General features: G+C 44.7%; 1 protein-coding gene across 2 annotated transcripts in view; it reads right to left on the bottom strand.

The window, feature by feature from the left end:
* kcnh2b (potassium voltage-gated channel, subfamily H (eag-related), member 2b) overlaps window positions 1-26778 on the bottom strand; it is a 132410-nt gene that overhangs the window by 52447 nt on the left and 53185 nt on the right. For both annotated transcript variants that reach the window (XM_023804679.2, XM_023804678.2), the window contains exons 3-5: window positions 15996-16154; window positions 15227-15619; window positions 14286-14497 (exon numbers count right to left, since the gene is read on the bottom strand). In XM_023804679.2, the coding sequence (XP_023660447.2) occupies window positions 14286-14497; window positions 15227-15619; window positions 15996-16154 (764 nt within the window). The remainder of the gene's footprint in view (window positions 1-14285; window positions 14498-15226; window positions 15620-15995; window positions 16155-26778) is intronic.

Raw genomic sequence — 26778 nt, 5'->3', positions numbered from 1 at the left:
TAAAGCATTCCAAAAATACATGTAATTACTCAAAAGAGATGCAGAGTAAGATGATGTCTCGATCGATCTATGAGACTTGGAATACAATAAAAACCATCAGTAATGTATTACTGTATATTATTTATCGTGGAGTCCATTATAGGATTTTTTAGGACATGAAAATGTGTCGAGGGAGCGATGAGAACAAGCTGCTCTATGTTCCAAACACCATAATAAATCCTCCACAGAGCTGAAGTTGAGTCTCTTATCAGTTTAGCTTAGTCCTTGCTCTCGGTAATCATACCATAACTCCGGTTCTCTGGTCCACAATAAATCAGCCGTAACGTCGCGTGGTTTGCCTGCATTGTTATTAATTTCCCCAACGCTCCTCATACGTCACGCACCTGTCACTCTCTCTGACATAGACCCGATTGATCGAGCCTATGTGGGAAGGTTGCGACGGATGAGGCTGTGATGAAGGTTGCGTGAAATCTGTGATGAAGTCGAGTTCATTATGAGACAGACATTGAGGAACAAGGCTATTTTCCCAGGGGTCAGCCATATTGATTCTCATCCTTCCTCTCCTAATGGATCTCTTACAGTATATCCTGCTTAACACTTAACAATGTTAAGAATTCAACGTAACACAAATTCAGCGTTACAGGGTATCCTCATATCTTGGTATTGAATGCAGCTGAATGGGAGTTTTGTTGTGTACTTTTAAGTTTTAAGTGTCTTGAATCAATAAATCAATTTTCGGTATAGCAGATTTTTACAAGCAAATTGACCCTAATTAATTTGCACTGCCTTCCTCTACAAAGAATCAAAAAACAGATAAAAGCACCTTAAATGCTAATATTGGGAAAAACTTTGGAATTATTCTGTGACCCCTTCAAGGAAGCTGATGTATTAAAACTCCCAGAAAACACTGTCCTTGCAATGTGCCATTAAGAAATGCAGTGTACAGTTAGACAGCAGATGGGGGGGTGCTGCTCAGGGGCCAGTGTCCCGCCTAGTGGGTTCAGGGGACTGACACTGAGATGGTGGAGATGACTGTCAGTTCACTGCATCATAACAAAAGTGCGTCAACTGGCCAAATATACACCACTGAGCCGTCAACTTTTAATTTACACATTTCCCTGACCTCCCAGTCTTGGTTTGGCAATGTGATGATCACACGGCATCTACAGTGTCCAGTGGATGGACTGGTTGTCTATAATGCCCTTTCAGTTAAATTATTCCAGTGATCACTTACTACTGTTTTTTTAATTTTCTGGATAAAAATGTCAGACTAAAACCAAACAAAGTTACCAGTAAAATTCAGTGACACTTCGAGAGTGCTGAAGAGTTTTGTAGGAGTGTACATCCTTAAATAGAAAAGCCAGTGGCTTATTTTTGTTGTAGAAATATTTGTATTTGAATCTGAATACACTGACTGTTATAGGATGATTGTGCTGTGCTTGTGTGTGCTGTGCTTGTGTGTGCTGTGCTTGTGTGTGCTGTGCTTGGCAGTGCTGAAATGAGGTATTTCTGTTAAATGAAGAAACTTAAGAGATTAAATCCACAGAGATAAACACACATCTAGCCAATTCCTCTCACCTCGCGTTACTTTACATTATATTGTAAAGGGCTGAATGTAAAAACGACTAACTGCAAGCCATTATGTTTGATGGGATATTTAAAAAATTATATTTTAATAATTCCAATTAACATGTGTTTACATGTTTCACAGAGGCAAGGTACACACGGGAATGTTTCCCCCTAACTGTAAGTACCAGGAAAAAGCTGGAACACGTCATGCCGCCTACAAAGGTGAGAGTGTCGGCATCACATGACCTGACCCCCTGACCTAAACACAGTACAGATGGTTTTTGAGGAGTTTGAACAGAGTGGGAAGGAAAAGCGGCCAATGAGTGCTCAGCATATATCTGGGACCTCCTCAGGACAGCTGGAAGAGCATCCCAGGAGGCCACCTCATGAAGCTGACGTGGAGGAGACAGTAGGGACAACCAGTCCCTGGGGCAATTGGAGTTAAGGGCCTGGCTCAAGGAACCGATGGTGGAATCACTCTGCCAACCACGGGATGTGAACCACCCACCTTCGGAGTCCCAACTTTATTGGTCAGTATATAATACATATATGTTATATTAAAGTTTTGATGTCTTTAAAATGGAGAAAATAAACCTTTCTAATGGTAGGCGTGTCCACATTTTGACTGGTACTGTAGCTGTGCAGCCATGTCATTCTGCCCCCCAAGCTGGACACAGAGACCTTCTGCGTCTCCAGGAGACACTGACCATGTGGTAATGTGTGAGAAGCCTAAATTCATTCATCTATCCATCCATCCATCTTCTAACTGGTTATCCTGGTCAGAGTTGTGGGAGTGAAAATGTAGCACTGTGAAATATTGCTCATGCATCATATGACTGTTTATCTTGGCTATTATCAAGAGGAGCCTGGGGACAAGGCAGCATAGAGCACAGGATTCACCCTGGACAAAATGCCAGTCCATCAGGGCACATTCAGAGTCACACTTTGCCAGCGAATTAGAGACCACAGTCAGCCTAACTGCATGTTGCACTGTCAGAGGAAACTAGAGGACCCAGGTGACACAGGGCGAGCATGCAAACCCCAAAACTAGCAGAATGCACATTGCATTCAAACCTTCGACCTTAGAAGGAACAGGGCTACCCACTGAGCCACTGTGCTCCCTCAAAAGTACAAAGCTATTTCTCCTAATTCAAACACAATTTTGAGCTCCATCTGTGCTTTCAGTTAAAGAATATGGATGTGTTAATGGAACATGGAATGCATTTAACCTTTATTGGTTTTTCAAGCTGCAGGATTTCAGCTACAAATATATAACAACCTGCTTTGTTGTGCTTTTTTGCAGTAAGAGCACATCATAATCCAAGCCATATCCAGGGCATAACTGCAGGTCTTCAATTGGCCAAACTACATAGAAGCTCCAAATTGCCTTTCATTCAGACTGGCTCACGCGCTCTGAGCATGCTCTCACTTTCCACTAGACTTCCATTACCTGCTCAAACCAAACGCTTTTGAGGAATTTCCTGCACAGCCTCAAGGGGGCGTCTGTACATCTGTATGTAAAGACAAAAGTGGGCCCTATAGGAAACCCCGTACTCCATTGAAACTCACCCCCCTCAGGGACGCCGCCTGCTGAAAATTCAGGCCCCTGGAAGCTGAGTCATGACCCGTGGAGCGCCGCTACAGTCAGGCAGTATCACGTGGTCGTCAGAGACCGGTCCATAATAAATGCTGAAGATTTCAGACAAAAAAGCTGCAATTTCACAGGCAATCTGGCTGATTTAAAACACCTGGGGCACAATAAATAATGGCCATTTGCTGCACAGGGAACAGAAAGAAAGGAGAAAGTGAATAGGCAGTGAAAGATCAGAGATTGCTCTGTGCTCTCTGCCCAGTACTGACAGAGAATGACGCAGAAGGTGAGCTCGCTACATTTATCACCAGAAAACGCAAATCACCGCAAAACTGGGCAAATTGGAACCTTTCTATGAATGTTTGGATAAAGCTACATGGACACATGGACACAAGAGATACCTGTAGGGGTAAACACTGGACAGGATGCCAATCAAACACAGAGTATGTACATTAAAATAAAATAAAATATTTTTTCTTGTCATTTTATATTGGTATGTCTGTTGTTTTTATCTAAGGCCCAACTCGAGAAAACTCAACTTAAAGACAAATCTGAAAAAATGTCTTCCTATCTTGTCTATAAGTGCTTTGAAGCCACACTTAATACAGAGCCATTATATAGGGTTACCTGCCATAAGGAAATAGCTAAAGTAAGCAGTTTAAAATAAAAAATATATATATTTACATATTTAAAGAAGAGCAGATGCTTCTTCTGTCACTGATAATACTCTTCTGTTCTTGGCTTCATGAAACACATCATCAATATTAAATGATTTATAACAATGGGATGAAGGAGGGTCCCTTCGTAAAACAGCAAAATTGTTGAAGAATTCAGAAAAAGCCATGTGGGACCAAACTGCAAAGTGCGCTGAAATTTCACTACAGTGGTTGGTGTGTGTGGCTTTTTAGATTAGGACTTTGTATCCACAATCAAAAGGTCTCGGGTTCAAATCTTGTGATTTCACAGTGATGTCACTGTTGGGCCTATGAATAAGGCCCTTAACCCTCCATTTGCTCCAGGACCTATCTGGCCCTGATTTTTCAACTGTATGTTGCTATGGTTGTAGCGTCTTCTAATTAAATAAGTGTAATGTGCGGTGTCCTGGACTGCTGCTCTCTCTGAGGGCAACTACAGCTGCTACTCCCAGCCAATCACATCCCTTTGCTTTTTTATATTTTCTTTCATTCTCCTCCACCCCCCCCCCCCAGTTTGTGTTGCTGAACAGTCCCAGCACTAGCTGTTTGATAATTGCAGAATCACAATATTGTTTGATGTGCATGAAACGTTCATTTGCATCCTTTGTATCCCTGATATCACATAAAAATATAAGGCGTTGGTATGAACATCTTTTTCCTTAGACACTGGCTAATGCTTCAACCTCAGGGTAACGGCAGGAACATAAAATGTGCTAGGTATGCAGATTACTTAATATTTTGAATTGTTTTCACTAGAAATAAGTAGGATAATGACCAGCGATTCATTCTGGACCTCAATGCTGACGCTAACGACTCTTGTTCACCTGTAGAATTAAGAAGGATATGGGGGGGGGGGGTGCACTGGCAGCACTGCATGCCACCCTCAGCACGTCCCCCAGCAGATAACAGATGAGGATATTACCGCCGACTCCGAGGCTCGGCGCGCTGCCCCACTTCCTGTTAGACTGCTGAGGTAGGCACCTTCAGTCCACTCACCAGGGCCGCTTCCCAGGCTGCTGGGAGGCCGACGGGGGTTGAGATAACAATTGCAGTCATGCATCATCCTGGCTGGGTCTGCCACTCCCCCCACATCCAACAGCTTCCTCAGACTTTCGTATATCAGAGCGGATCGCTCTCATATACAAACTTTCTAGCATAGATAAATTTCAAGAGGGGCCAAAGGGCTGTCAATCAGAATCCTTATTCTTACAAGAATCTTATTTAACATATAAGAATCTTATAGAATATAGTATAATGTAGTACAGCAATAGTATAGAATATAGTACAATATTGTACAATAGCGAATATACCAATATATCATATCATATCATATCATATCGTATATCATAGTATAGCGTAGCATAGTATATAAGACAGCAGTAGGATACCGTACAGCAGCTGCACAGAACAATGCACTATTCCTGACATCTGCAACTTCCCTTTCATGCATAAGACTGAAAGAATACTGAAAAAAAGGTTTTGTATGTTGCTAAAATTATTAAAGATTTATTCTCTAGTATAAATGTATGTTTTAAGGGACAGCACTGAAAAAAAGGCTTAAATGGAAGTGAGAAAGACTTGAACAGAATTTCAGCTAAACCATTCTCCTTCAGATGCAGACGACACGAGAACAACCCTCAAAACAAAAAGGATGCGAAGGGTGAAGATCTCTGAGACAATTGAAGGATTGTGGTTTTAGGCATGCATACAAGGACGAGCTCGGAAAGATCATGTCAGATTCTTTACACAATGTTACTGTGAAAATTGCATGAAGATGTCAATATGGCCTTCTCCGTCCCGCCCAAAGCTGACGTCTTCTGTAGAATCAACTCCAGGAAGGACATTTCTCATGAGTGACGTGTACACCCCCATCGTCTATTGGCACTATACCTGATCATAGATCCCCATGACGTAAATCAGTTAGGGAAACTTCCTGTGTGAGAATCAGGCATCCAAACAAATCCGTGGGACACTCAGTCCAAGCCAGGAACATTTAATGGGTCTAAAAGAGCCTGCAGTGTAAAAATACCATGCATGGAAACTGACTGAACAAAATGCAAGATATTCTCTGAATTATGTGCAGTGTTGCACTCAAAGTCAGTGCATTAATAAGACAATTATAAACTATTTAATAACCTGTTTTGTAAAGTGAAAGCAAGAAATTAAGGCAGGTAGCCTCACATTGACGACAAGTGTTTCTGCTATTTTCCAAGGCAAAACTACCATGTTCTTAACATGCATTTACTCTGTCAACTCAACCACAATGACAAAAAGTAGTGAAACCTCAAAATGTTATTTAGGTGTTCCATTACAGAATTTGACTGAAAAGATGACTATGGTTCTGTGCATTTAGTGCATGTTTAACAAAATTCTTAACCACTTCCCTTTATTGAAGGTACAAAAGCTGCTTCAGACAAATCCTGACCTTCTTCCGCATTTTTGGAAACGTGATATGAATACAGAAAAAACCCAAGTAAATTTATCAGTGTCGTTTAGTGTAACAGGTGCAGCAGAATGAGCAGCGGTACCAGTTGTAAATGAACCTACTGTCCATCTTGAACTTTTAATACAGTTTGCTTGCAGTAATATAGATGAGATTGAAAGACAACTACAATAATCATATATGATAGACATACAGTATCCTACTGTCCATAAAAAAAACTTACTGCACTGCACAATAAAATATTTCACTGCAAATTCAGGCGCCATCTTTTTTCTCAGTTGCCATTGTTTGCTACCACGCAATCATAGTGCAATTTGTGCCTAATTTTTTGTCAAATTTACGTGCAGTCTCTTTATATTATAAAGTGTTTACAAATATGATTTTATGTATATAATTTGCTGTAGAGTAGCCTACTCTGTGTATAGTACAGTACTGTACTTACTGACCTGCTTCTTCCCTATAACTATCAAGACACCCAAATTGACTTATGTCCATTCATTTCTATGGGGAAAACTCTAATCCCAACATGACGACCCTAACCCCAACCCAGCTCTAACCTTAAACATAAGTAACCAAATAAAATACAAGACCTTGGGAATTTTTAGTTTAATTGCATTCACAGATCTTTGTGGGGACCTGAAAAATGATCCCCCCCCCCCCCCAACGTCAAAATAACAGGTTTTTATCACATTGTGGGGGACTTTTGGTAAATGTCATAAATAAATATCACCAGTTGAAGGTGATGCCCAGCCATTATCAGCACTTACTAAACATATAACTGCGTATGAGAAGTATTAATAAACCATGGCACCCCGACCATGACCAGACACGGGAGGCCAGGAAGCCAATTTCCAGTGCTGGAAAAAACAGCAAGGAGAACTAGCCCCTTCTGAATATACAATACACCAATCAGAAATTACATGTTTTTTTGTCTTTTAAAGTCTTTTAATTGGCTGATGGTGCACCATGTTACCCTGTCCTGTTGACAGGAAGTGGGTGTGTCCCACCCAGCTTTCAAATACATAGAACTGCATGAAAAAAGCTGAAGCATTCAACTACATACTAAGGATTTCAGGAACTATCAACATCACTACACTCTAACACTGTGTGAGGTTTATTCAAAGGCAGCTGTATTTTTGTGTAAATGGCACATACACTTGCATCCACTGTCACATTTTAATGACACATATATTTTCTGATGCTATACACATGAAACAAAAAAATCTTTATTTGTGATCATCCAGACAGCTCGCTGGACACGCCTTGCCGTATAGACTATATGTGGCAGACTCAGCTATCGTGGTACATAAACACATCCGACAAAGAATCACAACTCAGAAGGCAGAGAAGCAAGGAACTGACGTTTCTTCAAGTGCTTCAATTTAACATTGGCAGCAGCTCTGGGAAAGTAGCCTGCTGTGTCAAACCTGAAGACTAGGCAGGGGTTTTCTGAAGACCCACTCTGTCTCAGGCCAGCTCCGCTAACTGGGCCGGCCTCCAACCTTGATTTCAGACTCAGGTCACTGTGAGTGAAGGCTTCAGAATAAGCAAACAGCCGATCCTCTGAGATGAGCTGTAACTTGGAGAAAAGTTAAAAAAAAAAAAAACAGAAACCATGGAAGTCCGACAGCTCAGAGAGTGGCAAATTCTCAGGTTGGATCTCTGATGTCTGCTAAAAACAGTCCATGTCTTGGCCGCTAGTATGAGTCTGACGTTGCCCTCCCTCTGGATCACCAGCTAAACCACGGCGTGCATAATTTCCCCTTGCTGGAGACGAGGGTGATAATGTACTGAACTGAATTACAGTCCTCAGCAGATAAAGACGGTCCCATGTTGGGTGCTCTTTACACCTTAAGATACCCCCTCCCTGCTCACTGCGGTCTCTCTTATGCTGTTCACACCTTTAACTTAAGGTCAGCTTTTCCCCAACTGAGCACCATCAGTGGAGGGTGGAGCAACTTGTCTACCCACCATTCTTGTTAAGTATTATAATTTAGATGTTTGACATACTTCCTCTAAGACAGTATGAGCTATACTCACTTGGACATATCTTTTCACAGTTAGCAGTGATGAGTAAATGAAATTTGCTGTTATACTGCTACTGCTCTTTGTCCCTTAATTAATGCAATTTTTTTACCAGGAATTCTAAATATTATTTTAAAAGAATGTAACATTGTCACATGACTGAGCTGGCCAATCAAATTTCAGAAAACTAAATCATATCACATGACAGGGAGAAACAATCAAAGCATCATTTCTCGCTTGTCAAATACATCACGACAGAAATGTCTCTCGACAACTAATGATGTGTTTTCTCTGCATTTCTGGATCTCTCAGCACGACCAACTACCAACTATGATAACATTTGGTGGAAAAAATTATCTTGAGCATGAACTGGAGAATGTCTTAGAAAAATCGCTCCCTGCAGACCAGAGGAATGCTTTGCTTTCACATCTACCCTGGACTTTTCCCTTATATATCTACTTGTCTATTCCCACAGACTTATATAAAATTTTGCTGACAAACAGTAACGGGTCTAGGGATAGTTGGGGGAAAACATATGAAGTGGCTTGGAGGATGCATCAGACTGGGAACGTCCAAATAGGGAGCGAAGCACAACATAAAAACGAGATCCCACAGAGCATTGCCTTTGGGTTTCTATAAATAAACACAATATGTTATGGCTGAATCATGCAAAATCACTCACTGGTCAACAGGACTCTGGGTCAGTATAAGGAGTTCATCGAAAAGTTTTTTTTTAATCTGTAGTAACTTGCATAGTAATTATGGGTATTAATTTATTTTCATAAAGCTCGGTGTTTGTCTGCTGGTTTCAGCTTTGCATGTCTGGCAGCACATGTCAGTTTTCAGCCCAGTGGCAGAGGAGAAAGTTTCATATGGAGAAGGACAGAACTTAATCATTTATATTGCAATAATCTATTGATTTGTGACGATGAATGGATCCAAATTAAATATTGGGGAGTATGGCTTCCCCCAGGTCTTCCCTGGTTCCTAAGCCCCCGATCCCAGCATACGGATCACAGTCACCTCCTGAAATGTGCCTCCCATTCCTACACCCCCGATCCCAGCATACAGATCACGGTCACTGCCTGACATGTGCCTCCCACTTGTTTCCCCTGTTGTTTCCCATGAGACTGTAGATCCTAAAGCACCTAACCAACCATTCTCTCTGTCTTCATGGTGGTGGACAAGGCATACCACCACCCCCTATGGAAGCCTGTGTGACGCCTCATCTTTGGCTTGGACACCAACTCGACCATCAGTGGTGGGATAATTAGCCTGTGGGATTACTAGCCTGTGAGAATATTAGCCTGTGGGATTACTAGCCTGTGAGAATATTAGCCTGTGGGATTATTAGCCTGTGAGAATATTAGCCTGTGAGAATATTAGCCTGTGAGAATATTAGCCTGCATCGTGCCCGCAAACCTGACAACGGGGGTCTCAGGAGCCTGAACCACACAGAACGCAGAAGGCAGGCAGATAGCACTGCACACACAAGAGTATGTCAGGCGGAGTTAAATTACACACAGGCCTCCCTGCTGATTGATTGAAGACTACTTCCTGCCAGAATGACGCACAAGGGTAAATATATGGTAAATGAATTTAGCCACAGAACACCTAGTGCTTTAAATATAAAATAAAGCAAAAGACGTAAGAGAAAGGAGCTGACGTACATCCATAGAAAGCACAGGTGGTGAGTAAAGCATCATCAACACAGGCGATGAATGTTTCTCTGAAAAGCGGTTAGAATATACTCCTATAGGCAGGATCTTGATGTCCTTCTTGTCATTGCTGGGTTTAAATGACCTTGGGAGCTGAAGGACAGGGAGCCACTCTGCTGCTGCTGTAATTAAGCTCAGGTCATGCCGGCTTTGGCACGGCCTTTGGCGCTACGTGCACCGTGGGCCTCAGAGCTCTGTTGGTATTTACGTTGATATTTAGGCTGCTTCTCCTCTGGAGGGTTGGGTATAAATGGCAGGGCATCGAATGGCAGACTCCTCCCCCTCCCGTGTCCCTAGGTGGGTCGACCCACTTCTGCTCAACATGCAGAATCCCCCTGCAGGGCTGTACTGGGATTACAAATGGAATTTGGGGTCCTCCACGTCGCACAATGACTGTTCAGGGTTGCTAACTCTCACACATCAGGCATGACATTTGCTTAGGGAGTGAGTGGTGGCATGTGTAGAAAAGAGTAGCAAAGACAGATTAATTAAATTTCCAGCCTGTGTTAGACTTAATCATAGACATTCCTGCCTGACTCTACAGTATGTAGGTGGGGCAAGTGAGCTTTGTATTCAGGAATAAACTAAGATCAGGGAACCCAAAATAGTGGGGGTGAAGCAGTGATTCAGAAGATCTTCTCACTACATCAATGAAGCATGTGCATTACATGGATCCTGAACGTGTGTTTTTGCAGGCCTGAGGAGCCTGCAGACGTGGAGGAGTGAAGGTGATGCGTGAGATGGAGGGACTCTGGCTTGTTGGGGCACCATGAGGACAATGGACCAATGGACAACCTTCCCAGGGTCCATGTGACCCATGTGAGCCATGTGACCTCATCACAGTAAGTGTCTGGGCAAGTAACAGACTGTAACAGACTGAAAGGTCCTGGAAGGGCAAATTAAATTTGTCTCACTGGCAATTACACCAATGTGAATTCTGCTCAGATATACTTATACTTAATATGATTACACAGACCTGATACTTTAGGTCATTAAAAAGACAAGTGAGTTTGGGGACAGTAAGATCAGATCGGTAGTTGCCATGCTTGCACAGAAAGCAGAAATAATCTTCATGCACACAACTGTAAATCATCCACTTTGATAAACAAAAACGGTATATAAAACTACACACCGCAGGGCTACCAAAGTGGAACAAGCAACCAGTAACTGGGAGTTTGATGACTTTCGCAAACTTCTTCAGTTTTCTAACAGGTTAGGCAATTTGGTTGTGCTTTATCCACTCCGCTCAGTGCAGAACAGGAAGAATCAATTGAAAAGATGCAGAAAATTAGCAGTCCCTACACTCAGAAATAAGGGTACAAATTATTGCTCACTCAGTGCTGCTTATTTTTAGGTGCCTGTTCTTATGCTGTGAAATTACTCTTCTGTAATGGTGCAGAACAGTGTGGCATGGCTCTCTATACCCACAACTGAGTGATGAATGGGCCAATAGCAGTTAAAATAGGTCATGGTGCTTGTTGGGGGAAAGCGAAGCAGTGGGGGTGGGGTGGGGGGTAGGCTAGATCTTAGGGGGGGAGTGTCAGGTTGCTCTTCCCACCTCAGGCCTGTCAACAGTACGTCAGAGCCCCCCTCCACCAACATGCTGACGTCAGCCAGACCCCACCCCCCGTGCACAGCCAGGTGCAGACCAGAAGAACGATAATTTTATCAATGACCCATCTAGTGCTTAAAGGCAGGCTCGCACCCCCTCCCCACACCCCCTCCGGAACCCCGAGGTGGGCAACAGGGGGTGAGGATGGGCAGGTCAAAACACAGTGGGCAGGGTTCGAAGGACGTCCCCATGGCGCTGAGGGATGTGAACTGTTGGGTGCAACAAACCCCCTGATGGTGACCTAGAGGAGATACTTGTTGTTGCAACCCGCTAATGTGAAGACTGCCTTCTATTAATAATAATAATAAATTATCATTATTATTATTAATGAATCACTATCAGCATGACTGTGGGAAACGGAAGGGGCCAGAAACCGCTGTTTTTGCAGAGACAGGACAGGAAGCCACAGAGATGCTGTTTTTGTTGTCACTTCATTCATGTAATAAAGCTGCTTATGAAAATGAAGGCCACATCTATGAGTCCTCTGTGAGCTCTGCTCCAGACAGCTGGAATGATGACCTGAAGTGCCAGTAATGCCAAACCATAGCCCAGCCAAGACTAATGTCCGCGTGGAACGCATACCGAAAGAAAGTGCTTCAATTTAACGGGCACATAAATCAAAAGCACAATAACTTATTCAGCAAAAGCTTAATTATTTTTTATGTATAATTTATATAAAAGAAACCCTTCAACACTTAATAAATGCAAAAAAAAATAAAAAGCCTCATCAAGATTCTCTCAAAATAAGATTATTTTAACGAGTCTATGTAACCCAATTATACGTGGCTATTATGTCATGAATATCAAATAAACTTAAACACCAATAATTAAATGGCTATTGCAGCACACTAGCAATTCTTATTCTGAACAAATGCAATAGCAGCACCTTCTAGTGTTCAGCAAAGTCAACTGCATACAAAACACCGTTTCTTTATGGTTAATTATATGTGCCAGCCTGGAAAGCATCCGCGCTGTTGATCAGTTGTCCACTCGTCCTATTGTTTTCAGCAGGACGCCAATTTACAGTTCCCAAAAGCAAGTGAAATATCAGCAAGGAAAATTAATTTCCCAATGGTGTACATCAACACAATATATACTATAGTATATCATTAAATAAGTAAAAAAAAAAAGAAGAAAAAAAAATAAAACTAACAACAAAACATTGAGGAGGAAAATGTAATACTTCTGGGAATATACTGTTTTGGGTAACAGAGACTGCCTTACAGTGTGCTGGCCTCTTGTTACATGAACTTTCACTAACAGGTGGCACCACCTGCAGGTCATGCCTGGAAGTGCTGCCGGAATCTTGACTCAGCTTGTCTGATTGACTCCGGCTGTTTGTGACAATGCAATGCATGTCACTATGGAGACGGGAAGCACAGGGCGGAGGGCGGTGATCTCAGTGCAGATTAATTGCATTTCATGTCTGGTGGACAGTGCCTGAAACTACTTTAAAAAATACCCACTGTGGGCACTCCAGCCCCACCCCGTGTCCCCAATATCGCCGTCCGTTAACTTATATTGGTGTGTAGCATAACATTTCTGTTTTTAAAAAATATATAAATACAAATACATCATGCCACCAGTTTCCCACTGGTGCTAAGAGATTCATCACATATCAGTGTTTTAGCTGGGGAGATGAGAGCGGATTTTGTGCTGAGGCTGCAGTAAAACAAAATCATTATTTGCTGACGGGATTCAGACATTCAGACAGGGTGCTGTGCACAGCACATGCCGGACACCTCTCTGCCTGGGAGGAAGGAGACGGAGCTGACAGCAGTGGTGAGGATGGCCAGCGGGACCCGGAGAGGCCAGAGAAGGCAGAGCAGGTGGGAGGCCTGCCCCCCCCCGCAGTGGTAGGCGATATGCCCCAGATAGAGCACTGTGACACTCATGTAACAGGTGTGCACCAGAGCTACCAGTGTCCCCCCCCCCCCCCCCCAGCTACCCTGAACTGAGAAACTCTTCTCCTATCTGTTAATGGTATGATTGGAACTGGAACCTGTTAATTTTGGGTTCAGGTCAGCAGCGATCCTCGGATTTGACCTTTAGCCCCCCCCCTGAGGAAATACAAGACCTATTTATCCCCCTAAGAAACATATCTTTGCATTTAAATTATCAAATTGTGCCCCCCCCCCCCCCGCCCAGTATCAAACTGTCTCCTACGGCCCTGCGCCTATGGTTGGGTCTACAGCGTCAGGCAGGGAGTGTTGAACAGCACTGAAACCGCTCCTGGTAACCTGTTACTGGCTTGTAACGGCAGACATGGCTCTAGGACACCTGGGATGGCTGGGATCCCTGCATGATCCATCAGCAGCCTGGCCACAAGTCGGGGCAGATCAGGTTAGCGGGTTAAGTGGGAGTTAACTCAGCACGACAGCCTGCGCATTTGGGATCAGAGCGTGCCGACGCAGAAAAGCAGCTTTGAAGCTCCGATTTGTCTTCAGCTGTGTATTTTAAGACCTATGGGATTTCGACATTTTCAGTATATATGAAACGCCCTAACAGATGGCCTGTAAAAATGGAATAGATGCCAAACAAAATCCACCAATAGACCGATCGAAGGGGCATGGTAAAAGCACCCACTGGCATCAAAGTGGGGTGTCGATGGAGGGGGGGCTGTGCCCATTACCTGGGTAACCTTCTCTGTGACGTGGTGCGTGCGGTCGATTAGCTTGCAGGGAGCGATGATGTCCTTGTCCCCAGGAGGTAGGGCAATAAGGGGGTCCGGCTTGCACTCCACAAAGTTGAGGGTGATCTGTGGAATCTTGCTGATGGTCCGGTAGCGCATGAGGTCCGAGTCCGAGGTAGAGTTGAGGATGTTTGATTTGTTGTTCACTGCGCCTGTGTGGACATCACCAGCAGAGGGGGGGGGGGGGTGCTTGAAAAGCAGAGTCACATGGTGTCTGTCAGTCCTGCCTCATCACAGCTACAGGCCTTACTGGTCTCAAGGCAAGATCCGTAATGGAATATCTTAGTCAAAACTACGGAGCTTTGCAATCAGATTCAAATGGGATTTCAGGTAGAAAAGCTAAGCCCTTTCTGCATAACTCACCTGAACATCTACAGCAAGGGTCTCCAACTTCGGTCCTGGAGAGCTATTATCCAGTAGGTTTTTTATCATTCCATCTGGCTTCCGATGAGCCACACCTGTTCCTGGTATTTATGTGAGAACAGGTGCCGCTCATCAGAAGGCAGGTACGATAGAAAACCGACTGGACAGTAGCTCTCCAGGACTGGAGTGGGAGACTACTGTAGCTTTACTTTGTTTGTAAATTGTACCAGATCGTTACATCAGTAAAGGGGCCTCCCTGTATGCTGTACGAATCTCTTGCTGGCCTTTTGATGCCAGGATAATGGCTACTGATGCCCAAATGAAGCTTCAGGAGCCACTTGCTGTATTTTCTGACTCCACTAGATGGTGCTCTCTGTTTAAAAAGGGGCTCAAAGGAAGCCAAGAGCACCATCTAGTGGGGTCAAAAAATACAGCAAATGGTTCATGAAGCTTCATTTGACCATCACTAATAATGGCCTCTGGACCACACAGGATTAACAGGAAAGGGCGGGGCTTACCTGTGCTACCAGAGCGGACCTTGCGCTCCCACTCGGGCCTCATGGCCTCGATGTCGTCAACGGAGGAGGCGCGCCGCATGCTGTGGAAGCTCTCCCGCGAGCGGCTTTGAGTCAGGCTGCAGTTGGACACGGAAGCGTCTGGGTCGAGGTGGTGTGGATGCACGGGGAAGTCGGCAGCCGGTGGCGGTGGTGGTGTTGGGGGCTGGCTCTCCAGCAGTGCCCTCCGGCCCGCCGGCTCGGGCAGGGAGATGAGCTCGTCCAGCATCAGGGAGTCCCGGCTGGGGTGGGAGGCCCTTGGCACACAAGCTGCCTCGGGGTCGTCCTGGAGGGACTGCCTGCTGTTGGCCAGGGAGCGCAGGAGCGGGAGGCGTACCCTGAAGCCACGAGAGCGGCCTGCGGAGAAAGGGAATCGGCACGCGAGGTGTGAAAACTTCTGAAAGATTCATGTGAAAGTACACTGCACTGGAACTGTACACTTTTGTGTTCCACTGTGTTCACCACTGGCCATTTCTGTAGAAGGGAATGACACAGGAGTAAACAGAACGCCATGCAAAGGCAAAACGCAGCATCAAACTGCATATTTCATCAAAACTGAGTTATGACTGAAATTGGGTCTCTTAGACTCTGTTTTGTCTATTTACCTACCTACTACACATATGGGAGGACAGTCAAAAACCTTTGCAGCCCTTTGCCCTGAGTTTCAGTGTCACTGTAGTTGCTGCATTTTGCCTCTGTGGGCCAGAGACGGAGAGACTGGCTGGGTTCCCACCTGCGGAGAGCCAAGGGATGGACAGCTTGTGGTTGAGCTCTCGGCTGGACTCGCTGCGCTTCTCCTCGCTCATGACCTCGAAATTCAGGATGAACATGATCACCATGCCATCCTCGTTCTTCACCGGGACCACATCCACCGTGCAGAGGAAGCACACGCCTGTGGGGGTGAGAGGCCACAGGACGGTCACGCATGTGGAAGCACAGGGAGGTACGCAAGCACAGGGGTGGTTCTCAGGAGGGGGGGGCAACCCTGTAGCCCCTCTAAATGCATATGCTATTTGGGTCTGAAATAAATATATTATTATTATGACTATTATTATTATTATTATTTGTATTTATATATGTGGGCTAAAAATGTGTGCACTGAACAGGAGAGACACATTTCTCGATGCACATTTCTCGATGGACTCAACGCAGGTGCGCCGGGCGGTCAAATCACTTCAGCTGGTGAAAAGCAAAGTTAATGACAGAAAAAATAACCAGGCCTGTGGAAGCAAGACAGTCTAAACAAGAAATCAGAGTGTGTTACATATTTCAACATAAACTGTAAAATGTGACTACAAAGCATTGCATAAGTAACATAGGTTTTTCACAATTGTCTCTCGCTTCTTAATGCTGGCAATATAGTGTAAGTAATACTTGGAGCACATTAAGGTCAAATGCATTTGCCCCCCCCCCCCCCCTAACAGCACAATGGGCCCTGGTCTGGCCCCCACTGTTGTAATTGTCTGTAAGGACATTAGCATGGTGGGTTGTGGACACAGACTTGTGATTGAGGCACCAAGGAGGTGATGACACAGGCTTAGGGTGGAGGCACTAAGGAGGTGATGACACAGGCTTAGGGTGGAGGCAATAAGAAAGTGATGGTACAGATGTAGGGTGAAGGCACAAAGGAGGTGATGGCAGACACATCTTGGCAAACATGTTTAAGTTGAGCTGCCGCAATGAGATGCCCATCTGTACAAATGGAAAGAAACTCATAAGCTGTGTGGATGACGCAAAGGAAAAATAACACCAATAATTTTGCTTGTGTTTTCCATGGTTTTGCCTACACACATAAAATAAATCATTTTTTCATGAAAAATCATACGAGGCGAATCCAAAACACCACCAATGTCCCCAATCTGTAGCTCTCCTGGCTGTAAGGGATTAGCCAAAAACCCATTTTTATAATTATGTGACACTAATGTTGTTGCTCTCAATAAACAAAATGTACATAAACAACCATTTTCTTTGTGACGGCATTTATCCAAAACAAAAAAAAAAGTACCTAAAAAACATGAGCGTTGTAGCTTGTGCTGTTTGAAAAAAAATACTCTCTGCTAATGCTACTAGGGAGTTTTACTTACGGCAACCTAGGAAAGAAAGACCTCCAAAAATTGCAGGGTCATAAGCTCCCAGGATCTTGTGCATTTCAAACATAATCATGTCCATCGAATGCCCTTCCAACACAAAATAAATATTTCCGAAGCTCGCTTGCTAATCTATAAGAGGAAAACACCCAATTACAGTTTCTGGACATATCAGCCCCATTGTGGGGACTCTCCATTCCAACAGCTAAGCGTTCTACAGAAAGTGGTTTTACCTGAACACCATTTGGTACCTGGCCTCCCACTCCAGACCAATGCTTCTCACACAATCACACTTCTCAGTATCACCTTCACACCGTCATGTTCCAACAGACTATTGTTCCACTCTTCTGCTCTTGGGTTGAGTTCAGCAGTTCTTTTCCTCATACACTCATGTTCCTCGATACTGCTCTTAAACTGTCATGTTCCACTGTTCTTTGCTTGTGCATGGTCGTGTTCCTCTGTTATCCATGATATAACCACCACATCGCCAACCCCTGCCATCATAGGCTGGGGGAGGAGATTGAACTCATTTATAATCTCAGTAGGGAAAAAAAAGCACAAGTATAAGAGAGATTACAGGTCTTCCCATAACATTTGCCTCATTATGGGAATGTTCACTATCACCCTCAGTTATATTCTTATCATTGTGGGGACTCTCCATTCATTTCTATGGGCATAACCCTAAACCCAACCTAACCCTACCACTTTCTCAGCCCTACCCTTAACCATAAGTAAACAAAGAAAACACAAGACCTTTGGCTATTTTAGTTTTTGACTGCATTCACAGATTTTTATAAAGTTGAGGTTTACATTGTGGGGACCTGAAAAATGTTCCGACAAACTAAAAAGTAACAGTAAAAATAACATTTTATTAACACAATGCAGTAAATAATTGAGTAATAATTGAGTATCAGCTCGGTTCTGGTACCGCTTGTGTGCATTACTCTGATGAAATAATGCCACGTTCCTCTTTGACTGAGCGTCTGCATTTTTTTGAGATGGTGCAGAGCAGGGGAGGTACTTGTATGTTGCTGGCAGATTGCATGATCTAACATGAATTTTAATCCTTGTGATAGACTCTCACGGCTATACCACTCTCTCGTGTCCAGAACAAGGATTAGTATCCAACAAGAAAGGGATTTCAATTCAATTTATTACACTTTCTCATCCTTTTCCACTCGAAAAGTATAATCTGGACTGCCCGGTCAATCCCCCGTTTATTCTGAGCAATGACAAACACGTTTCTGTTTTCATGTCTCTGAAGTGGGGCTAAGCCAGAAAAGCTGATATACAATTAGGTCCATTTCTTGGCTGATGGAGAACCCAAGTTCTCCAGTGAAACATGCAAAAATAAATTCCGCCGAGTAGCTGTAACCTCGATCTTGCTTTTGTGGCTGGAATCTGCATCGTGTGGTCAGCTTGTCATTATAAATCTCTTTGATCAATTAAAAGAGTAAAAGAGGGGAAAAAACAATGCTATATTTTCAGCTTCTATTCTGACACACAGTACTACTAATTATTGCCAAACCACTGCGCTCAGTGGGAGACACACTGCATTATCAGCTCATTTAGCATGTGGAGACAACTGCTTTGCGTGTGGCCCTTTAAGTAACCGTTTGGGAAACGTCCCACTGTCAGCACTTCAAAAGGTCTCCCTTTGAACTAAAGCCTCCAGAGAAGGAAAAAACGGAATTAAATCTATGTGGCTGGTCTTTATGTAACTCAAATGACCATTAATTCTACATTGTATTTGCACTATTTTGCTGCTTAATGAGGCTCTGACTGTCGGGGTCAGTTCCATGGAGACACAGAGGCTCTACAAGTGACCTTAAACACAATTTATCCTTCAAGAGAAAAACACACATATTTTTACTGGGTTACAGGGGGCTAGAATCCCAGGGAAGGGTGGAAATGGGGCAATGTCTCAGGTAACCTATAGAAACGAGCCCATCCAATCACCAGATATTGATTTGCCAAAGGAACATGATCTAGAAAATGGGAAAACAATAGCAAAAGTAACAAATGAGGTTGAAGAACAGTAACAGCGCCTCCTGCTGAATGAATGTGAAAAGAGAGGACCATTTTCAGTATTCATTTGGAAACATATTGCTCTATCATATTAGTAATATAGGATTATAGCATAACCAACAGTTTTGTATCTCTATTATGAATAATTAAACCACCAAATTAACAAGGTGATAAATAAATATCAACAATTGTAAAGAATAATTTATTTCTGGCATTTCCTGGTGTTTGCATTACGCCCGTCTATACACTGCCTAGGCACCTATATCCCTACTTCCTCACATACTATATACCCTCATTGTTTTCCGACATGCTTATAGGAGTTTCCTAGCTACTTATTTATTCAAGTCCAGCAGGTGGTGCAATTTCTCAAACCACTTTCCATGCCCCCATCAGTCAAAGTACTTCAGAAGTGACGTTCTTGTATTCGTGAGCTGTGTCTGTAGAGGAAGCCAGCTTCCCCTCTTTATTTGTCAGAGGTACTTTTGATCGCTGCATTACGCTGTGATTCTTGCCACAGCCGCCGTGAGAGGTGTGTTAGCCTGTCTGTTGGTCCGTCATGTTCATATTGGGCTCACGCTGTCCCATATCTACAGTCCCACTGTTCAAAAAGGTATTAAAAACAAAAGCATGGTAATTAATCAAAAACACGTTCGTATGAATAACCTCTCCACCGTAAACCTCTCCACAGCCGCGCCCAGCCAAACCGTGCTGATCCGGTACCACATTCTGAGATTAAAGTGAGTATAACAGCTAGGAGAAGCTGTGTGAGATACTGACTCTGCTTGTTGCTGAAATGTGTGGATAGGTGCACTCCTCTGCTGCTGATCCGATCCGTGGTCTTTATTCAAAATTTCAGTTAATTACCCGCTATATTAGCGCCCTGCCGTGGGTTGTTCCCTACCTTGTGCCTGTAACTTCTGGGAAAGGCTCCGGACCCCCACAACCATGCACAGGACGCGACATGGCCATCGATAGGATAGTCCGATCACTTAGGGCTATAGCCCCGAGTATTTTAAGCCTAGCCCCTAGTTTTTTTTAACCCCCGGTGACAATCTTCCTTAAAAAAAAAATAACAAAAAAGTCAAGCCCGGGGCAAACTTGACTTAACCCCTGATCTTTTCAATAGCTTTTTAAAAAGTCCCGTGGGACCAGCAGATGTTAAAAATAGATGGATGGATAAATCCGCCATGTCTGCACTTGGATGTCAGACCATTGCTGTTACATATAAGTAACTATTAGGATGCTGGCTGATTCTGAAACCCAGGAGCTCTGCGATATTTTAACAGCTTATGTCTCTTATTTTTCTTTAAAATATTATGCTTAGACTGTCCTATCAAATACGTAATTAAATGTTGGACGTATAAGTATGAACAGATTTTTAAGTTGAAAATAAATTCATGTGGCTTTGCCCGCCAATAGGTGGCAGTATATGACAATAATTGGTTCTCCAGGCCTGAAAAAAATCATGCCTTCTTTTTAGGACCTGAATACCTTAAAAATAATGAGGTGGGCGAGTGGGCATCGAGCTTTACAGATGTGCTATGCAGCATAATGACACAAAGGATATTTCCAAAATAGGCAAATTTTAATAGTAATGATTATAAAAGGTGGATTCTGGCTGCCTGAAGCTTTAGCCCTACATTATGAAAGAACAGAGTTAGAGCCCCCCGCCCCGCGAAGAATGGGCCAGCTGATTAACAGCACAGGCCTGGAAACATCTCCCTTAGATTGTACGTACGAGTTACCCTGTTACCCTAAAACAGCGAGCCAGGGCATCCCATAATGTCAGTGTATTTATGACCTCTGTCCATTCTCTGCACTCTTACCCTGTAAGACACTCTCAAAGGAGGCAGCTGCCAAATTAATGAATGTAAAACAAAAAGACTCCGATGTGCTGGATTGCTTATTTGTGTGTGTGTGTGTGTGTGTGTGTGTGTGTGTGCTCCCGGATACAGGCACCAGCTGTCCTCAGTCCGGGGGTGTGGCTGGACTTCTGCAAGCCTGTGTTGCCAATTCTGTCACATGACCCGGCTGCCTCACACACAAACGCGGCACATCCAAGATTTCGTCAGACCGAGGCTGGCAGCAGAAGGCTGTGTAATTGGACAGCAGACCGGTCCCTCCTCGTTCATCAGCATTATTTACTTTACTTTTCAAATGGAGATGAATAGACAGGGGAGCAGCGTGCTCTTGCCACGGTGGGCACCAGCCATGTAATCGAATGCACCTGCAGCGGGTTCAGGCGGATCGCCCCCTGCTGGCAACTAGCAAAAACAGGAAAGGTGGTGGTTATGCAGGTGGGTAAGGTGAGGAGGGGGAGAGGGATCTCTGGAGATGGGAGCTGGCATTGATGGATGGACTGGGGGGGCCAGCGAGAGCCCGTCACAGACGGATGCCATGTTAAGAGCATCCTGTGCAGCTATGCATCCTGTGGGGGGTGGGAATCAATGGTCATACATCACTGCGTTTGGTTGGTGGGGGGGCAGCAGACTGTCTGGCTGGCCAAAAATGGCTTCCTAAACACAACCACTCTACAGAAGGCTGCTAACCAAGCATTTCTCCCAGACGGCTAAGATAGTAGGTCACTGGGTCTGACGGTCACTCCACAAGGCAGGTGCCAATTCTCATTGTCCATGGAGCTTTGCTGATTGTCAAGATAGCAACGGGAATCATTGTTGTGCTGAGGGGCAGCGTGTCTCTGAATGCCCAGGTCCAGCTGCGCTGATCTCCGTCCTCCTAACCGGGACAGCGTGCCAGGGTCCTTCTCCATCAGACCCAGGTTTGGCTGACTGCAAAGTGACAGACAGGGGACAAATCCAGTGGCTGATAGACAGAGAGAGGACTGGTGGAGGGATCGGGGGGGGAGGGGGGGGTGGACACTATAAATAAATAAGTTCAAGTGCACCACACATCAAAGGAAACCATCCACCTATGAGTTCAGTGATGGAAGACAAGGCGTGTGTGTGGGGGGGGGGGTTTGGGAGGGGCAGCCTGCTCATCCTCTTTCACTGTAAGGTGCATTAAAAATGTCTTGGCGACTGGACGACGACTGGAAGCCCTGCTTATCCAACACGCCTCAGGCCTCCGAGAATTTACGTTTATGCATCTGGCAGACATCCCCATCCTGGATGACTAAGCGACTCTGGTTAAAAGCAGAGGGGTGTCCCCATAATATTCAGGAGTGAACAACAGTCCCGTGTCAGGTTCAGAAATGACTCAGAGCCTGATTTTACGGTGTAAATGACGCAGGCAAACGAGACACATGACACAGACCCTGATCTAACGGCATAATGACACAGGCAAATGCAGCGCCCCGCTATATCTGATCCCTGTCATAAGCGGGTCTAAGCTCACTCCCAGCCCGATGGCTCACAGAAGAACATACACGGCATCGCGGCCCAAGCTCCGCCCGACCCGAAAGCAGCTCCCACCAGGCCTGGCATCCGTCACGAGCCCCTGGCATCTGTAGGCAGGCGAACGTCACCCTGACAGAAGCAGGGCTCACCCTCAGCCTCTGCTAACCCGCAAGATAAAACCCACAAGTTCTTTACTGCTGGAACTCTTTGAAACACAGACACAAACCCAACATGGCAAGCAGATTTAAATGATAACTGAGGGGAAGACTGCACAACATGGAACTGTATACCATAAAATCACAGACAATATCACACATTATTAATTACTGTTTTTCACTTTATTAACCAATTACTAAAGAGAATGACAAGATGGAAAAACCAACCCTCCTCATCACAAGAACTATTACCTCTATTAAAATCACTACTGTTATTATTAATAATAATGAAAATGATAATAATAATATTGAATAACGCCAACAATACCAGTATATTGTTTTGTTTATAGAATCCAAACAATAAAACAATGTAGGTCAATCACAACTGACTTGGACTGGATCTGATCTCCCATGAGGCTCTGCTGTGGATCTTTCTGGGCCAGCACAGACTTGATGGCCCATGCGTCCTGTTCCTCCCAGATGTGGTGGTTCTTCTATATCCAGGAGAGCTCAGCCCTTACTGGCCAGACAGAACAGGCTCATCCTCTGTCAGAGAAGCAGGCTGAATGCGAGGAGGGTGTAGGGGTGGAGAACCTGTTCCATGGAGGGCCGGTGCAGGTTTTTGGGATGACCTCTCAATCAGCCAATAATAAAACAGTGGTTCTCAACTCCATTGCTGGGGACCCACTGTTATTGGCTGATTGAGAGGTCATCCCAAAAACCCAGACCGGCCCTCCATAGAACAGGTTCCCCACCCCTGGTGTGAGGGTTTCCTGGGAGTCTATGTCCCGTTAACTCGACAGAGGAGGACCATTCTATATGGAGCTGGTACTGGTTCAACAGAACGGTCAATGGGTGACCTCCAACAGGAGAAAGGGACTCTCCCATTGGGGTTGTTTTGTACTAACTGGGTATCTAGAGTATTGTGACCACCAGGATGGTCCAGTATATATCCAGATATCTGCATTTAATCCTGGCTCCCCAACACCCGTCTACCCAGCAAACGGGGCATTTCTGAGGATGTGGTGCTGCCACACTACCTCAGAAAAAAATCACACTGCCTGCCCTGGTCGCTCATTATGTCACGTTTCCCTCGTCTGCCGCGTCCTCTCGCTTTGTCGTTCAGTGTTGGCAGGAAACCAGAAACGGACGACGCACAAATGAAGCCACACAGCACGAGGCACACAGACACACGCACACACACAAGTATGCACACTGTCACACAGTTTTGATTAAGGACACACAGAAACACACGTCAGCAGAACAGCGCGGTAGCTGCATGAAATAATAAAAAAAAGACAATAAACTCTCCTGTCACCAGCATCCAGTAGGAAGATTCCCCTGAAGTTTATTTACTGTAACCGTGGTGATCAGAGCCTGGTCATGTGGGCTGGGAGGGAACAGATGAGGTCGGGGGGGGAAGCTGAGATGCCTCATTAAAAAGCAGGGGGAGAGCAGGAGATGTGTCAGTTCAGAGACTGGGAACAAAGAAGTTCTAGGTTTGGGTCCTTAGAAGGGAATTGTACTCTTCTTGTAGCCTTGACCAAGGTGCTTGAACGAAGGCCTCACAGTATACATGTTACTCTGGAGAAATCAACAACATATAAAACTACTTCAGATTGAAGCAAAACGATTATTAGAGGTAAATCTATTGACCACAGGACGTATTGCTTATTTAAACCCAGGTAGTAATCTGAAACGTCATACATAAATATATTTGGACTTGTTTTGACCCTGGACACACTTGTGGGCCTGTCACAATGACAGGTGAAGTCTGGTCCAAACAGTCTCTTTAAACGTCAGCCTCCCCCCCCCCCCCCCCCAAGTCCTGTTGGCCCTGCAATCTGCTGGAACATTCTGGCTTTCCTCAGCAAATTCTGGGTTTGTGCCTCGCGGCTGATTGGTGCCACCAAACAAATGTGGCAGTCGTCTTCCTAAGGTCTCTGCCTTCAGATAAGCCTTATGATCTGATTTTAGCACTTTAATAGCACAGGGAGCTCGCTGGGTGGGAGAGGCCGACATCATGTGACAGATTCGCTAATGAGTGGGGATCGTGCAGGAAAGCTGGCACGGCAGCACTGGGGAGACCTCGCCAAGCGGCCCACGAGGGGTAGTCCCCGGTTTCCAGGAGCAACGGGAGACATTCATCAGTTTGCATTGGTGCTGCATGCCCATGCCGTCCCTGGCTCCCATCGACGTTTGTGAGCGTGTACCAGAGCCCTGAGAGGACTGAGATTACATACTGATCGTGGGAATAGGACGTAAAGCAGCCCTGGACCCATCCTGACATATGGCTCCGTCATCCACAGCCCATTAGTGAAGCCCTCAGAGACCGTGCAGGGACTGCATGGCCCAGTAATCCAAAGTGGAACCGTGCCAGGCCGCCAGGCCCCGCTAGCTGGTGTTGAGGTGTGACGGACGCATGTGGCTCCAGGGAGTGCAGGGTTACGAACCCGGCCTCCCCGTCTATGTGTACACGATCAGTCAGTGTCCCGAACATCCTTAATCTCACTGAAGCCTATTGAGCGTTGCTAAGGTAACAGAAGCTGCAACCATGTCATACTGTATGAAGAGCCTGATCTACATCTTCCATTAAACTGAAATGATTATATGTTTTAGTAAACTACCTTTTTGGTAGTTGCCAGAATGGGAACCATTGATTTAATAGCAACTGTTTATGAAAATTTGCCAGTTTTATTTACATTCTTTTTTCCCTCCATTTGCTTCACCAGTGGAACAAACCAGAGCTCAAATACAGCTTTATTAGATCAGAAAGAGTCAAATATTTACTTCTTAAATAGTTCTCATGAATTTAACATGCAACAAATTCTGCCATCTTCCTGCTTTTGATGAATCAAGGCTTGCAAAACACCAATGAGGTATCAGCGTCCTTTCCCAAGTCTGCCTAATCAGTCTAGGATTGTCGTTCCATGGTATATATTTTTAAAGCCATTAGAAGATCGGCTCATTCTCATAAATCAAGCTTCCAGAAGGTAAGATTAAGACCCAGGTAGTGCCGTTAGCCAGAGAAAGATTCACTTAAAAATAAGTCAGCTGAAATCTGGCTTAAAAAAAACTCTGAAGATTGAATAGGGTGAAAGACAGATCAGGATAGCAATCCCGCTGCGAGACAAAGCCAGCATTACGTCAGTGAAGTGACAGCAAACTTCAGCCTGACAAGAAGCATATTGCATTAGAACCAGAGAACCTCAAGGCGACACTCTTTTCTTTCGTAGCTGTGGAGGATTTTTTCCCCACTGCATCCACAAAGCATGCAAAGACATATCCTTCCACGGATTATAAGGGCTGATCTTATGCTATGCAGATTTTGCTGCCGCACTTTGACAACAGTGCCTGCATCTACACTATAAAACAAGGGCTCATTATATCACTGAAAAACAGGTGACACCCCGTACCTGAGCTCCATTCTCATTAAAACCTCCATGTGCTGGGCGTTCCCTGTCTGATAGAAATAAAATACTGACAGACAGCCTCTGGAGGCCTCATCCTCTCCTAAATTGGGAAGGAAACTTTTGACTGTCCTTCCATTTAACCCGGATAATTTAGGAGGAACCTCCGGCCCCAGTGATGTCACTGAGGTGAACCTCAGCTGGTTCTTGTTCCGGACACAGCTGCCGCTTCAGCTGCCTGGGGGGGGTCACTGTGGATGGAGGACACCACTAATTCATTTGCGATTGATCTCAGATCCAGTCACACCCACCACTCAGGTTCACAGCGGCTGCTTCCAGGCATATTCAGCTCCTAGCCAATCGTCACACATGAAATTAGCATATGTTTACTGGACCAACACACCGTTAATCCATCCTGTGATCATTTTGTGTGCTGTCACATAGACAGCACAGTCACATGGACAGCACAGTCACATGGAC

This window comes from Paramormyrops kingsleyae, chromosome 15, assembly GCF_048594095.1.
Source record: "Paramormyrops kingsleyae isolate MSU_618 chromosome 15, PKINGS_0.4, whole genome shotgun sequence".
Taxonomy (NCBI): Eukaryota; Metazoa; Chordata; class Actinopteri; order Osteoglossiformes; family Mormyridae; genus Paramormyrops; species Paramormyrops kingsleyae.
The sequence above is the reverse complement of the archived record's forward strand: the minus strand, read 5'-3'. Positions and strand labels throughout refer to the sequence as shown.